Source organism: Patagioenas fasciata, chromosome 7, assembly GCF_037038585.1.
Source record: "Patagioenas fasciata isolate bPatFas1 chromosome 7, bPatFas1.hap1, whole genome shotgun sequence".
Taxonomy (NCBI): domain Eukaryota; kingdom Metazoa; phylum Chordata; class Aves; order Columbiformes; family Columbidae; genus Patagioenas; species Patagioenas fasciata.
The window spans coordinates 43,933,303-43,949,408 of NC_092526.1; the positions used below are offsets into that span (position 1 = coordinate 43,933,303).

At 57.2% G+C, this 16,106-nt stretch overlaps 2 protein-coding genes and 1 non-coding gene across 8 annotated transcripts; all 3 read right to left on the minus strand.

Annotated features, from left to right (window-relative positions):
* Positions 1-1,591: 1,591 nt before the first annotated feature.
* Positions 1,592-5,265, minus strand: LOC139828471 (uncharacterized). The gene is made up of 3 exons (XM_071811526.1): positions 4,087-5,265; positions 2,631-3,445; positions 1,592-1,747 (listed from the first exon to the last, which is right to left on the minus strand). The coding sequence occupies exons 1-3, from the start codon at positions 4,535-4,537 to the stop codon at positions 1,592-1,594; spliced, it is 1,422 nt and encodes a 473-aa protein (XP_071667627.1). The 5' UTR covers positions 4,538-5,265.
* Positions 5,266-9,145: 3,880 nt separating this feature from the next.
* LOC139828472 (uncharacterized) lies at positions 9,146-15,463 on the minus strand. Of its 6 annotated transcripts, none has more exons than XM_071811532.1 (6): positions 12,804-13,072; positions 11,166-11,257; positions 10,411-10,458; positions 10,252-10,287; positions 9,745-9,846; positions 9,146-9,287 (listed from the first exon to the last, which is right to left on the minus strand). In XM_071811532.1, the coding sequence occupies exons 2-6, from the start codon at positions 11,232-11,234 to the stop codon at positions 9,282-9,284; spliced, it is 261 nt and encodes an 86-aa protein (XP_071667633.1). In that variant the 5' UTR covers positions 11,235-11,257; positions 12,804-13,072; the 3' UTR covers positions 9,146-9,281. The 6 variants fall into 6 exon arrangements, with proteins under 6 accessions (XP_071667633.1, XP_071667634.1, XP_071667631.1 ...); XM_071811529.1 differs by lacking the exon at positions 9,146-9,287 and adding exons at positions 13,129-13,711; positions 13,826-15,463 and having other exon boundaries at positions 9,304-10,287; positions 12,804-12,925; XM_071811533.1 differs by lacking the exon at positions 10,252-10,287.
* LOC136103473 (small nucleolar RNA SNORD45) lies at positions 12,247-12,331 on the minus strand. The gene has a single exon (XR_010651614.1). It is a non-coding gene; the product is annotated as a small nucleolar RNA SNORD45 (small nucleolar RNA).
* Positions 15,464-16,106: the final 643 nt, after the last annotated feature.

A 16,106-nucleotide genomic window follows, 5' to 3' on the forward strand; every position in this document is an offset into this window, starting at 1 on the left:
CCTGCCTGCAAACCCTCTCTGCAGCCCTCCCTGCTCTCCTCCTTTATTAGATGCTGGCTGGTTACCTGTCTACCAATTCGAAAGGAGACGCGTGGACTCCATCGTGTCCTTCATCAGCAGCCCAGAAAAGGTAACCGTGGCCGTTTGGAGGGCGGCTGAGCCGGTGTCTGCTGACAGGGGCTCTGCTGCGGGGCTGCTGGAGGGAGCTGGCTGGGCAGAGCTGCTGCTCCCAGGTCTCCAGTTGTCACTGGATCCCCGTGCTGTGGTGCCACTGGCTCTGTGTCCCCATCTCACACTCCCTGTTTGTCTCTCTGTCCCCTGGCTGCCAGGAGGAGAGTCAGAAGATTCCATTTCTTCAGAACATTTGTGACCTTTGCTACAAAAGCAAGCGCCACGGCCTCCCACAGGGCCTAGATCTCTTCTGCCAGAGATACGAGCTGGCAGAGAATATCAAGGTGAGGGGACACCTGGCGTCTCTGGGGAAGGGGGCGATGCCCCCGGCACCCTGTGAGGACAGCGTTGGGCAGGGCCGGGGGCTGGTGGCACTGGGTGCTGGTGGCGCTGGGTGCTGGTGGCGCTGGGTGCTGGTGGCACTGGGTGCTGGCAGCTGCCACGTCCCATCCCGGCTGTGTTCTGCAGGTGCTGCTGGAAGAGGAGCCCAGAAACAAAGTGCGCACGGCGGTGCGGTGGAACGCCATGCTTGCCATTGCCGAATTGAGGTACCTGCCCATCCCTCCCGCGGACCCCTGCACAAGATCTCAAGGCACTGCTCCAAATACCAAAGTGTGACTGGCTCCCCTCTCTCTGCAGCGCGGTGGAGAGGGCGCTGGAGGGCAAGGAGGCAAGCCTCCTCCAAGCCTGCTTCTCTAGTGTCTTCTTGCTTCCTCCAGAAGAGAAAATGCAGGATATGGGCCGTTATCTCTTCTTAAAAGTAAGTGCTTGGTGAACTACGGGAGCCCACAGTCCCTCTGGCTGCTCCCTGTTCACCCCGTGCTGATATATAACCAGAGATACAAGGCAGGGTTGGTCTCAGCTCTGCTTTCACACCCTCGTGCCTTCGTCCGCTGCCAGTTGTCCTGGCCGCATCCAGTGCCAATTGCCGCTCTGCCTGTAGCAGATTATTTGCCCCTGAGTCTCTCCCAGGCCCAGCAAATCAGCACAGGAGTTGCCTCTTGCCACTGAGAGTTCAGATCAGTCCCCCGTGTGTGAAACAGATGGCAGGAAACACGGCCAAAACTCGTTGTCTTCTTGCAGGCCATGGAAGCCATGGACAACATGCTGCAGGCATTGGTGCTCGGCTCTTCAGCCTCCAGAGTCAGCGAGCTGCTCCAGAATATCTTCCAGGTCTGGCGTGTGCAAAGAGTGGGCTTCACAAGGGCTGTTCCTCACTCTGGAGGTGACAGTGCCACCCGTGCCGTGCAGAGAGCGCTGCCGGGAGGGTGCCCACCTCCCTGGGGAGCCAGGGGCTGCCCGCCAGGCTCTTCTGCAGCGCAGTGGCCACAGAGGGTGGCATCTGCCTTCCTGCCTGGCCACGGGGCTGGCCCGGGGGGTTTGTCCCAAGCCTGCGAGGGGTCCGAGGAGAGGAACCCCACTACAGGCTTTGCTCGAGAACAGAGTCCAGCCCAGGAGTTGGGCGGTGCTGCTTCTGCTGGAGTGCTGGCTGCTCCCAGGGCTCACCAGCAGCTTCTCTCTTCCCAGATGCTCTTGACATACACCAGCTCTGAGAGAGAATGTGTGCAGGAGAGGGCTGTGGGGAGGATAGAGAAGATGAGCTCTGCGCTATTCAGACATCCCACGCTGGCGGTAAGGAGCCAGGCACCCTCCAGCCGGGCCGTCTCCCCATCCCTGCACCCCAGAGCGGCCTGCAGCTCTCCCCATGCGGGGCTGCTGCCCAGGCAGCTGCTTTGGGAGCTGTGGCCGGCACGGGCCTGCAGAGCCCTGACGGCCCACAGAGCCAGCCCTGGACACGCGCTTGGGTTCAGGGCTTTGGCACCAGTATCCCAGCAGCAGCCCCAGTCCCGCTGGCCGCCAGCAAGCCCTGGTTCACGGCAGGGCCAGCACCCTGTGCCCATGAGTCCAACCCTCCTCCCTCACCCCGGGCCTCTCTTCTCATCCTCCCCGTGCAGCCACTGCCGCCCCTGCTGCCAGTTTTGCTGCGGGCTCTGCCACCAGCACCGTCAGGCATCTCTGCAGGGCTGCTGGCACTGCCTGGCTAAGCAGCAGCATCAGGGCGCTCGGTGTGACTTGGCTTCACTTCCTTCCTTTCTTTCCTTTCTCCCATAGTCCTGTGCGAGACACCTCAGAACTTCTGAGAGGACAGACATCGTCCTCGTGTTCATCGAGGCGATAAGAGACGCCAGCATCTTTGACAAGAAGCGGGCAACAGACTTGCTGGACATGGTCATGGAATTCCCTGACTTCTGGCTGGTGGATGTAAGTGGCCTGTGGCTGGATTGCCCTGCCAGGCTGGATTGCCCTGCCCTTCAGCCCTGTCAGGCCTTGTTCCTCCCTCCATCCCTCCCCCCCAAGCCCTGGTGTCTCAGGAATCTGAAGCCACACGAAGGTGGCAGAGAGGGATGGAACGGGCAGCTGAGGAAGTGGCTGCACTCCAGTGGCAGTGCCATCCTCACCTGTGTCTCCTCCAGCTGCCAAAGATCATGAGATGCATCCACAAAAACCTGGACAGCATCAGCACAGCACCAGCCCGGCAGAGCGTGGCGTCCCTGCTTCTCCTCATGGCTGACAGGAGACCCGGGGAGGTGCTCACAGCGCTGCTGAGGATCGCTCCACCAGGAGACAGGTACTGGCCCCAGAAGCCATGAGGGCTTGTTCACTGTGGGGATAGGGGCACAGAGCCAAGGAATCCTGCAGGACACCCCCGAGGAGCAGGACCCTCCATCCCACCACGCTTTCCAGCGCTGGGGGTCAACCAGGCCCGCAGCAGCCACAGCTGAGCGAGCCAGCCCAGAGCCCCCCACGCTCTGCCAGCCCCACGGGAGCACCAGCTCAGCCTCTGCTGCTGCCCAGGGCATCCAACCATCCTGCAGCGCTGAGCCCGGACACGCTGCTGTGGCCCAGGCTGCCCTGCTGACAGCGCTCTCCTGCAGGGCTGCCCTGGACATGTGGGACATGATGATCTCCACACCCCAGCCTCTGAAGAAGATCTTAAAGAACTTGCGCGAAAGACTCCTGGTCATAGACTCCACGTTTCCCGGAGGCGTCATCAGTGGGTCAGAAAGAGCTGACATGGTGAGCAGGGCAGCATCAAGAGGAGCAATGTTGGCAGCTGGGGCTGGGGCATTGGGGGAGGCGGTGGCTTGGCCTTGGCTGGGGGTCAGGCAGTGGCTGACAGCTCCAAATGCCCTCCCTGCCGTGCTGGGGCCTGATGGCTGCCTGGGGAGCTTTCCAGGCACAGAGTCTCTCCAAGACATCTGCCCACGGGGGCCTTTGGGAAAAGGGGCGGCTGAGCAGGGCACAGGGAGTCACTGCTTTTCTTCCCTCCCTGCCCTGGCCCTGCTCTCCTGTATCTCCGTGGCTGTGCCCATGGCCACCACCTGCCAGGAGGCTGCCACAGAGATTCCTGTGCCACCACCTGCCACGGAGCTGGACAGGAGGCTGGTGCTCAGTGACCGGCTTTTTTTGCCAGGGTGGTCTTTGACCCTTTCACAAAAATGAAACTGTTTTTCATACAGGCAAGAAAAATACAGTCCCTCCTGCCACAAGTTGTGGGGTTGCTCGACTACGGCAACACAGAAATGAAAAGGAAAGTCCTGGCGTTCTTCCGCAGCGTGATGGGACATCTGGAGAGGGAAGAGGCCAGACCCGCTGTCGAGCAGCTGGAGGAAAAGCTCCTGCCCCTCTTTGACGATGTAAGGCTGATGACGGAGCCTGAGCCCTGCGGGTGGGCAGCCTGCAGTGCCAGCTGCCCTTCGGCCCAGCCCCGTGGGCAGCACTGGGAGCAGGCTCTGCTCCCCTGGGCTCTCGTGGGATGGCTTCTGGGCTTTGCAGCCCAGCACAGCTCCCTGCTGCACAACCTGACCATGGAGCATCTCCCCTCATGTCAGCCCCGATACTGCCCCTGCTCACCATGGGCAGAGAGCTGCTGGGATTGAAGTCCGCCTTTCTTCCTTCCTCCCAGGAGTCCAGCCAGCTGCGAGAGCTCTCCATCCGCCTCTTCCGAGAGCGGGTGCAGTCCGTGATGGCGCACGACAAGAAGAGGATGAAGAGCTACGTGCACCGTGCGCTGCTCCCCCTCTTCTTTCGTTTGAGCGACCAGAGCAACAACGTGGCCAAGGTACAGATCTCCACGCTGAGCACTGAGGCACAGAAGGGTGTGCTGGCAGCACACGGGTGGCCTGGGCACCAGGGGACAGGGCTGCTGGCAACTGGCAGCTTCCTCCAGCCCATAGGAAGGGTCCCTACAGACCCAGCACGAGTAGCAGTAGAGAAGCTGCCATGGCCATTTCCACCACCTGCCATACCTGGTCCCACAGGGCTCAGCAGCAGCCCGTGGCCACCGAGGCCTAAACAGGCGCATCCCTACGGGCTCCTCAGCTGTCCCTGCAGGCGCCGGGTCTCAAGCTTTGAGCCTCAGTCCCTGTCCCCCAGGGCTGTGCACAAGAGAGCCCCAGATGTTTGGGCCAGGGCAAGTCGCTGGCCCCAAAGGGCAGGTGTTCCAGGAACAAAGCCAAGAACAGGAGGACACCAGGTCTCCTTACGCAGACGGTGGGTGCCATGTCCCATCTTCTGCTGTCCCGCAGGCCGCCAGGGAAGCCCTCCTTGGCGCAGCAGAGCTCCTGGAATGGAAACAGCTCCAACACCTGGTGCGGACTCGGCAGACATGGAGGACTGGAGAGAGCTTGGTGAGAACAGCTAAGGCCCAGGCTGGCTGAGGGCTGCCCCACATGTCTGGGCTGTGGGCTCTGCAGATGTGCCTCGCCCGCCCTGCTGCAGCCCCGAGCTGCACCCTTGTTCCCTGTCCTCAAGAACAGAGCCCCCAAGGGCTCTCCCCTCTGCCCCATGCCCGGCGGGAAGGAGGGCGCTCAGCACCCCTGGGACCACTCTGCCTGTGTCTGTCTCTCAGCCTCAGCCCCACAGGGCTCCTGGCTGGGGGGCAGCAGAGGCCTGCGGGGAAAGGGGAACCTGGGTTACTGGGAGGAGGGACTGGTCCAGCCAGCTCGGGGTGGGGTGCAGACAATGACATGCTCACACCTTTGTGCCCTCTCCAGGTGGAGCAGGACAGGAGCAGGGCTCAAGAACTCTTGAGTCAGAGCCTGCCATACTTGAGGGATGCTCAGGCCAGCTTGCGAGAGGCGGCCGTGAGGTTCATCGGTGAGTCACAGCCCCCGGGCCCCTCTTTCAGCAGCCTGACCCCAGTCCCCGCCGCTGCCCAGGCGCAAGGAGCAGCCCTGTGGCTGCCAGAGCCCCGGCCGCCCCGTGCAGGGCCTTGGCCTCCCCTCCCAGCCCTGCCCACGTGGGTGGCCTTGGTGGCCGCCTTGCTCGGTCCCGCTATGTCAGCTCTGGGCTATCCCCTGGGGCCAGCTCTGGTGAGGGGGAGGCAACAGGGGTCTGACGGAACTCTGTGCTCAGGGCTGGCTGCGCGGCCCCTGAGGGACCGAAGGGAGGAGGAGAAGCTGGCTGAGATCTGCAGTGGTGAGTAGGGAGCTTGCTCAGGAGGGGATGCCTGGGGGTCTCTGCAGATGTGGGAGATCATCTGGGCTCTGCTCCTTTCTGTTGCAGCCCTTCAGCCCTTGGAGAAGGACAGTAAACCCTCCATCCGCTCCCTCGCTACTCAGACCATCCTCATCCTGAGCAGTCCAAGGGAGCAGCCACGATCGCGATGGTCCCTGCAGGCCCTGTGCTGCTGGCGTCACCGACCCAGGTGGAGGAGCAGCTCTCCTTGCGGAAAAACGGCTGCATTTTAATAAAGAGCCCTTCTTGAAGCTGGGTTGGATGTCTGCCTTTCCCAAGGACCCCAGAACCTCTCTGATTGCTGTGGCACTTTTGAGAGCACAGCCCGGCATCACGGGCAAGGGTGACAGAGCAGACAGGAGCACTTGCAATGAGGGCAGCTGAGATGAATCTCACTGGGCCAGTGGGGTTTGTTCCTGGAGTCACACACAGAAATGTCAGGGTCTGCCAGGCACCCACATCTGAGCTGGCATCCTGGACTCCTTCTGCACCCAAAGATGTGCAGAGACAGAGTCTGTCCCTTTTACACACGGAGGCACAAGTCACAGTGTCCGTCTGGCCTCCTGTTGCCACTCCCAAGGGACGGGTGGCACCTCAGCCCTGTGGTGCGTCACCCTGCTCTGCACCCATCTGACATGTCCCACATCATGAGGAGTGGACACGTGGACACTGCTTAAAGGAACCACAACCCAGCGCTGATTTTAGGCAGTTTGCATGGGATGTTACTCCCAGCGCCAAGCGACAGTCACCTTCCTTGTCTGGCTGGCAATGCTGTGCTGGATGCACCCAGGATACGGGTCCCTCTCTGCTGCCAGGACACACTGTTGGTTCATTGTCAAGGTTTAAGGCAAGGTGACAATAAACCATGGCAGACGCTCCCTGTTATCCCCTCGTTTCCCGCGACCCCTTCCTTTAGATCAGAAAGATGATTGGGAAGAGGAAAGGAAGAGAGACTTAGACTTCAAGTTGGAGAGTTTTAAAGGGTTAATACATACAAAATATACAAACCCAATGTCAAGTGCTGGATGTGGAGCTGGCGTCACTCAGCAGAGCTGGGTGTGCGGGGCTGGCGGCTCCAGCAGCTGCAGGCCAGTTGCCCCGAAGTCATGGGTGGGACTGCACAGTAACCAGAACCTGGGTGCAGGGTGCCTGTAGATCTCAGGCAGACAGACAGACAGGGTCCTCTCCAGATGCCGGCCATGGCCGAAGAGAGCGTGACCCTCGTGATCACCCTCTGATATAGGGGGTATGACGATTACGGGATGGAATACTTCCATTGGTCAGTTCTAGTAAGCTGTTCATCCACCCCTCCTCAAACACGCCCCTCTCACAACAGAATGTGGGAAAACTTATCAGTCTTTTCTAGCTACCACAGTAATAAATCTAAACACGAGCTTCTTCAGCATTCTGTTGCTCTCTTATCAGCACTGAGTGCAGCATCCTAGGAAAAATACGCAGGCTAAAACTCATAAAAGTGCAGCCACCTAGAAGAAGTGAGCTGAAAGAAAAAATCACTGAGAGAGAACCGGTCTGGATTTTAATGAAACGAGGACACCTCCCTATCTGGTTATAGTCATCAATGTCCCATTGTCATAGCAGCCAAAACCCTTAGGACGCCACCAGCCACAAAGCGTGGAGTTTACGTGCATTATACATCTATTTCACCGAATCACAGAATCCCAGAATGTCAGAGGTTGAAGGGACCTGGAAACCTCATCCAGTGCAATCCCCCCATGGAGCAGGAACACCCAGCTGAGGTTCCACAGGAAGGGGTCCAGGCGGGTTTGAATGTCTGCAGAGAAGGAGACTCCACAACCTCCCTGGGCAGCCTGGGCCAGGCTCTGCCACCCTCACTGGGAAGAAGTTGCTTCTCAAATTCAAGTGGAACCTCCTGTGTTCCAGTTTGCACCCACTGCCCCTTGTCCTGTCACTGGTTGTCACCCAGAAGAGCCTGGCTCCATCCTCCTGGCACTGCCCCTTTCCATATTGATCCCCAGGAATGAGTCCCCCCCTCAGTCTCCTCTTCTCCAGCTCCAGAGCCCCAGCTCCCTCAGCCTTTCCTCACCCGGGAGATGCTCCACTCCCTTCAGCATCTTGGTGGCTGCGCTGGACTCTCTCCAGCAGTTCCCTGTCCTTCTGGAACTGAGGGGCCACAACTGGACACAAGATTCCAGGTGTGGTCTCCCCAGGGCAGAGCAGAGGGGCAGGAGAACCTCTCTAACCTACTCACCACCCCTTTCTAATCCACCCCAGGTACCATTGGCCTTCCTGGCCACAAGGGCCCAGTGCTGGCTCATGGTCACCCTGCTGTCCCCAGGACCCCCAGCTCCCTTTCCCCTACACTGCTCTCTAATAGCTCATTCCCCAACTTACACTGGAACCTGGGGTTGTTCCTACCCAGATTCAAGACTCCACACTTGCCCTTGTTATATTTCAGTAAATATTTCCCGCCCAACTCTCCAGCCTGTCCAGGTCTCTGATGGCAGCACAGCTTCCAGTGTCACCACTGCTCTCAGCTTGGTGTCACCAACAAACTCGCTGACAGTCACTCTGTTCCCTCATCCAAGTCATTGATGAATACATGGAACAATACAGGCCCCAGCACTGACCCCTGGGGCACTGCACTGGATCCAGGTCTCAACTGGACTCTGTCCATTGCCCACGACTCTCTGGCTTCTTCCCTTCAGCCAGTTCCCAGTCCACCTCACCACCCGCTCATCCAGACCGCACTCCTCAGTTCAGCTGTGAGGATGCTGTGCAGACTGTGTCCAATGCCTCACTCAAGTCAAGGGAGATCACGTCCACCGCTCTGCCATCATCCATCCACCTCGTTACGTCTTCATAAAAGTCAGTGAGGTTGGTCAAGCACGATTTCCCCTTGGTGAAGCCATGTTGACTGCCCCTAATGACCCTCTTATCCCTTGTATGACTTGAGATGGCACCAAGGAGAAGTTGTTCCATCATCTTCCCAGGGGTGGAGGTGAGGCTGGCCAGTCTATAGATACCTGGATCCTCCTTCTTGCCCTTTTTGCAGACTGCAGTGACATTTGCTTTCCTCCAGGCCTCAGGCACCTCTCCTGTTTCCCACGACTTAGCAAAGATCATGGACAGTGGCCTAAAGTGACCTCAGCCAGCTCCCTCAGCACCCGCAGGTGGATCCTATCTGGACCCATGGATTTATGGATGTCCAGATTGTTTAACTGGTCCATAACCCAGTCCTCATGAACCAGCCTCCTCCAGCCTCATGGGGGAACACTCCACTTTCCCCTAATCTGCCCGAATCTGGGGGCACATGGCAGGTGGGAAGGAGGTGTCGTTTACAGTGACACCCCAGGTGTCTGGGCTCCCTCAGTCACTCTGCTTATGGCCATGGTGTGGCCAGAGAGGACCCAGGTGTCCGAGTGCTGGCACAGCAGTGGAAGCATGGACACGGACACACATCCACACGCAGGCGTAGCTTTGCTGAAGGGATTTACTGATTAGGAGAGGGAAATGGCCCAGGGCTCCCAGGGGATCAGATGGGGTCATCCAGGGATGCTCATCTCCTCATGCCGCTGGAGGGGGACAGGACACGGCTGTCGCCATCAGTTTCAGTTCTGAAATCAGAGCCCAAAATGAGACCTCCAGTGTCAGCTGGGACATGAGGGGAGGCTTCTCCCCACTGTCTCTCTCTGCAGAGACCCAGGGAAGGAGAGAAGAGTTGGAGCCCTCAATCAGCCCAGGACAAGACTTGGTTCTCCTGAGATCCACGTGGCACCCAGAGCTCCTTGGCCAGTGTGTCATTAGCCCCGGATGCCCCTACATCTCCCAGAACCCTGCCCAGCCCTCAGGGTGATCCTTGGGGTCTGTAAGGCCCCAGAGCCCCAGCCTGGCCTGCACGGTGACCCTCTGGGTCCGTAGAGCCCCGCTGGGTGCAACAAAAGTCATGGGGGCAGCTCTGTCCAGCGTGGCCTGGGACACAGGGCATGGACAGTCTCCTCTGTTTGCTTCTAGATCCACGTTCTGCCCACCCAGGACCCTTTGTGGGGCTGGAGATGCCCTGATGCTGCTCACCAGCAATGGAGGAGATGGGTGCACTAGCACTTCAGCATCTGGAAGATCTGGAACCTGGTGTTTCTGCTGCAAAACATCATCCACCCTGACAGACAGAGGGAGCTGGGGAGAAAGGTTGGGTGAGGGACACACTTGGGTGCACTGGGAGGCAGGGGAAAGCAATGGGGTCCTTGGGGAAGGTGACTCCAGGGAAAATGGGGTGCGTGAGCTTGTGTGGTGGGGCACAGAAAGCAGTGGAGGTCCTGGGGAAGGGGCTGTGTCCTGGGGTATCCTGGGGTGCACTGGGCTGTAGTGGGTTGTGATGGGGTGGAAGGGAATGCAATGGGAGCCCTGGGCAATGGGGCATCCCTGGGAAAACACTGGGGAGCAGGGATGTTCTGTGGGGCTGCAGGGGGTGCATGGGAGTGTACTGGGGCACACTGGCATGTTCTGGGGCACACCGGGATGCCCTGGAGTTTCGTGGCCGTGGGAGGGAGGGTGTGGGGCAGCAGAACTTGTGACACCTACCGCAGCCCTCTTCACTCGCCCCAGTTTGAGTCCCTCCTGTAGAGAGACCATGAGACCTCACTGGTCACTGGGATGTCCCAGCCCCAGCAAGGGAGGGGAGGACCAAGGTGCCCTCCAGTTCCCAGACTGGATGTCCTCCAAGTCCGCCCCACTACTCACATGCAGGAGAGACCCTCCACTTGCTTCCAGCAATGTTCCTGGAAATGCCTATGAAAGAAGAGAAAGGGGTTGGAGACAAATGGGGCTGTGGGTGGGGCACAGGTGTCCCCAGCCCCACCCAGGCCCCTGGATTCTCCCTCATCTGAGCCTGAAAATCCCTTCTGCTCCCCCCAACCTCATTCCTCCAAGTTTCACCTGGGATACCTGTTCATGTGGGGACCAGGGCTTGGGTTGGAGAAAAGGATAACATGGGAATTTGGGGCCTCCAAGGAGGATGGTGGCTGGGGGGGACCCAGAGGCAGGGCACTGTTGTGAACTCGCAGAACCCAAGGGACCGGGCTGGGGGTGCTGGAGGGACAGGACTGCATGGGATGCAAGTGAGGGGTAAAGAATTCAAGGGGAGGGGACACGGGGAATTCAAGTGAGGTTGTTGGTGGGGGCAGGAGGAAGAGGACAGCAGAGGAACAAAACGCGGGGATCGGGAAAGTGCTTGGGAGGGGGTGTTCAAGGAGGGGGATCTGGGGGCACTACCGCAGTGGACAGGGTGAAAGGCAAAGGGCGGAGTGGAAAGATGGAAAGAAAGGCGTTGGCATCCATCAAAGGGAGAGCATTTGGGGACCCTCTATAGGACACAGAGGAGATCCTGAGGAGGAGATACCTGACGGGTCTTAAAGGATGGAATGGGGAGGCCCAAAGAAGAGGGGTGTGGGGGCACCAAGACAAGACACCGGTGGGGGCCCTCACTGGAGCCTCACCTGCGCATCCTCCAGGGTGCACAGCAGGATGGTGAAGAGCAGGGCCACACTGAGCACTGCGACCTTCATCTTCCTCTGCGGTGCAGCGAGTCCTGGGTGATGCCAGAAAAGGTGAGGGCACCTTTATCCCTCCCAGGACGACTCCTTGCCCCTCCCCACGCCTCCAGACCCCAGGGCAAAGCTTGGCAGAGACACCCGCCCTGGCAACCCAGCCTTGGCCCAGAGTCACTCCCGCCTTGAGCACTGATCCAGTTGCCTTCCCTGGCATCGGTGCCGCTTCCTGCATGGGGCAGCTGCACGGGGAAGGGCCCAGGCATCCACAGTGGTGAGGGGGGACAGCAGTGTGTCCCTGACAGCCAGACACCCTATGGTGATGACCCACTGCTCCAACTCGAAACCATCCTGCAACAACCCCAAAAGCCTGATCCCCCCACCTGACAGTGCCCCTCACCTCCCAGCACCACCATCTCCCAGTGCCCCTCAACTCCCAGGCCAGTCTTTCCCTATGGAACGCCCCCTAGAGATGACACCAGCCTCAAATCTGGGGTCTCTAAGCACAATTATCTCTGAGCCCTTTCCAGCCCCTTAAATAAATGAGGGGCTGGGAGTCACTCCTCTTCTTGGGGCACCAGGGACCCCCTCCAGAAGCCATCTGCTGTTCACAAGGCCACCAGTGCAGCAAGTCAACATTCATTTGATGCAAGCAGTCTGTTAGAGCCAGTAATCCTGTGTAAAATCGATGCAAAATTACCACTGTGCTTAACTACAATGTGCCATGGAACAACCAGGCACTGACAAATCTCTCTGTTTTCCCTGGGAAATCACATTTGTGGCACTTTCACCCCCAAATCTCAGCAGCAGCGTTTGTTAACACCGGTTAACAGCTTTGGGTACCCAGAGCTGCCTTCAGCTCACGTGAAAACGTCTCCTCACGCCCAGTGTGAGCCCAAGAACGACGCCTCCCCAACGCCCAAACTGAGGAACCTCAAGCAGTGCCCCCTTCTCCAAGGGCTGCGTTATAATCTGTGACAGAAAGGGGCTTCCACAGCCTGGAAAAGCTCCACAAGGAACTGGAGATTCCTGGGTCTCAGAGTAATTCTAGAGCTCAAGTTGTGACAGCCATCAGCTCCAGCTCAGACAATACACGCCAACACCCATCACTGACCCAAGAAGGCAGCTCTTCCTGTCCTGCCCAACGCCTTCAAATCCAGCACACTTTGTCCCTCCAACAGGAGGCAGCTGACTGATTTCTAACACCACTCTTCTCTGTCTACTTCGAGATGAACCAGACATACGTTATACAAGCAACCAAGTCCCCGCCTGGAAGCAGCGGAGCCTTTTGCCTTTTCCTTCCCACCCCACTTTGCAGGAGAAGGAAAACAAACGGCAGAAGAGACGCTGAGAAATTCAACCACCAAATGGAGAGGGAACCTTTGAGAGCGGGAAAACTTATCCGTACAATGGAGAGAGCTACGCTGAATGAATAACACTGAAAATGAACCCTTCTTGCAGGGTAAAAGTGCCCAGCAATTCAAGACCTGCTGAACAGACCCCTGCCATTCTCAGCAATAAACAACCCCCAAGGCTCAACCAGCCAGCCAGGGTCACTGCTCTAAATCCAAGCGCAGCTGCACCGACCTGAGCCAACACGGACACAGCCGCCTCCCTTGGCCCACACGAAGCTGCACAGGCCACGCGCTGCTCCAACAGGAACGTGCTGGGGACACCCGGGTTTCTCATGGCGGCCTCTGCGCTGTCACCTGCACAAAGCACCAAGAGACCGGCAGTTGTGGGCTCAGCTCCGGGGGTTCCCGGGACCGGGGTCTCCAAGGGCCCGTTCGCACACGGATCCTTGTGCGCGCGCCCCGACCGCGGGCGCCTCTCCCGCCCCCATCCCGACCCGCCGCTCGCTCCCCCGGACCCGCCGCTCGCTCCCCCGGACCCGCCGCTCGCCCCCCCGGACCCGCTCAGCAGCCTCCGCTCAGCAGCCTCCGCTCGCCCCAGCCCTGTAGCCGGAAATTGCGTCACCGGGAGGGGCGAGCCGAGCGGCGCTGCCGGCAGGACCCCGACAGAGCTGTCCGATTATTCGCCTGACCCGCCAAATTTTTATACGAAATGTGACTGAGTTGAACAGTTATTAAAATAACAAAGTCTCTGGCAGCCGTGCCGTCATGGTGGCTCAGTGCAGTGGAAAACCCCCTGAACTGCAGGTCAGCCTCAGCTCTCAGATGAGCTCCTCCCCGCCCTCCGCACCGCTGACCCCGCAGCACAAAGCGCGACCGGCGCGTCCCGCGGGCGGACTCGGTGTCCGCGCTCGTTCGTCGCCTCCTCGCTGGCTGCAGCGGGACTGAGGGGCTGTGGGTTCCAAACCTGCGGTTTGCTGCCCTTGCACAGAGGAGAAGGCTCGGCTGCTGAGAACAGGTTCCGTGTTAAACTCGGCTGAAGAGAAGTTTCTCCTCCTGGGATCTCAGAACAGCAGCAGCTCCAAGGAACTGACAGAGCATGGGCCGCGGGCATTTCTCAGTGTCTGTGCTGAGAGGTTTGATCTGGGCGTTGTTAATGCCAGAAAGAGGTGGAAAGATAGAGAGATAAAGATGAGGGGTCGTGCTGCACAGAGTTACAGCATTTTTGCAAATGAGGAACTGAAATACGTAGCTTACGCTTTTTCTATGGATAAACAACATTTAATCCAATTCCTTAACTGTATTCCTTGAACACGTGTTCGTTAGAGCACAAGCCAAACAGCGCTGGGTGCACGGGCGATTCACTCTTTGTACTGGACATTCACATTAACAGTGCTGATAGTGGTTACATCACCAATCCCGTGTCCATTTCAATTTCAATTCCCCTGGTCCTTGGGTTACTCCCCAGGTTCTTTCTCCCGTCCGTGGTCCTTTAACTCGAGAGCCGTGTGTCCACCCTTTCTCTGCAGTCCGAACGGCTGGTTCTGTAGTTAATAAGGCAAGAAAAGGTCCTTCCCATCGTGGGGTCAGAGTTTCCTCTTTCCAGGTTTTAATTAGTACTTTATCCCCAGGTTGTATTTTATGAATCGGAAACCCTAAAGGCAGAGTCTGATTTAAAATCTCTTTCTCCCTTCATTTAGTTCCTGCGACTATAAACTTCATATGCAATTTCAATTAGCTGAGCAATAGTTACATCCCTCAGCTCCTCCCTTTTGTAGTTTCTTACACTAATTTCAGACCCAGATCAGTCTGTGCGCAGAACAACACTGACTGCAACACAGCTAACCCAGAATTTCACATTCACATCACTTCCCCCTCTCATTTACTCTCATGTGTACAGATGCATCTGAACGGGGAGCGCGGTGGCACTTTAATAATGAACCGGTTCTCATTTTGTAATTATCTCCCTGAACAAAATTCTTTTGGTACCAAATATAAACGTGCGAAGTAAAAGGCTGAGCTCAGACACGCAAACCGCACGCCAAGCTCAAATATACAAACAGATCACAATTACATTCATTGAAGACAATATCTCGATTTTAGCCTTGCGCCTTTGGGCCGCTCGCTGCTCAGCCGGGTGGAGGCACCGCTGGGGCTCCTGACAAACAGGGCAGTGCGGCTGGAGCCCCATCGGCACCCGCCCCGCTGCTCCAGCGAGCTGGGCTGGGCAAGGCTTTGATTGGTGTCCATCTGGGTGATACAACTGTTATCCCAAAACCAGGGGTCTGTACTCGGTGTGCACACGGAAGAAAAGCCACATTTAGCACACCGAGATGAGACACAGCCTGTCAAAAGCAGCACGAAAAACACACGTTCTCACTGTTTTCCCTACACACTACACTGAATTCTAAACAATGTAGCCTTGTATTAACTTTCCAAACATTAACATAATGTGTTTTCCAGTAAGACATAGGCTGTGTTGTAAATCCAAAGCGAGTAATGCCATGGTTTGCACAGTTCTGATGTGAATATTGGTGTTTGTGCCCAGCAACACATTGTATTTCATTGTGAATGTGCTGGAATATTTCCAGTCTGGCTCGTGTTGTACAGATAATGTCAGATTGGTTTTAGATCGTGTGGGTTCAAGGTTTGCACAGCTGAACGTGCTGCCGTGGTGTGCGTCTGTCTGTCCAGAGCCGGTAACGTGTATGTTTGTACAGCTTGTGTGTGATTTCTGTTTCTTGCAATAACAATTGTTTGGAGTGTGGTTTTTGCCATTTTCACATTGTATCACTCAGCTCTTGTTTTTCAATGCTTTTTTTTTTGCCTAATGGTTTTTGGAAAAGTTCTCAAAAACCACTGAGAAACCGTTATTGTTAAACTTGGTGCTGTTTCTTGCTTGTGACTTGGGGCTTCAAAGAAATACCCAAACGAATACCTTCCATATGTTTGGAAGACAGTTCTGTGCAGCTAAATGATTCCTTTTCTTGTCCTTAAATACTTGGGCATTTGTACTAAAACTGTGTAACAGGAGTGATATTGTTGGGGCACCTCTGAGTATAAGTTTGTCTTGAATAGATTGCCATGAATTCAGACGCTGCTGCTCCACAAAGTGATGTTCTGAGTTCTGCATTTGATCTTTTCACTTCATCTGATGAAGCAGTGGAGTTTAATCATTTGTCTGCAAATGAAACTCCCTAAAAGGCAGTGTACGGGGAACCTGCGGCAGGGAGCTCCTGATTCCCACCTGACTCCTCCAAAGGCCTCTCTTAAAAGTGAACAAAAGTCAACAAAAGCTGCGGCCCCTCCCTCCTGGGCCACTGCGGTGGGCGCCTCCCCTGAGACCACAGGAAGGTCCAGGATCCTTGTCCTGAGTGGTCAGGGCATCGCTGGCAGGTGGCACCTGCTTGCCTGCTCAGGGCCACTCTTGGGTGCCTTCATGGCCCAAAATCCCTGGGGATGCCACAGGGCCACCCACTTTTTCCTCGCAGAGGGCACCAGTGCCCAGGAGGCCTGGACATAGACGTGGGCAGGGAAA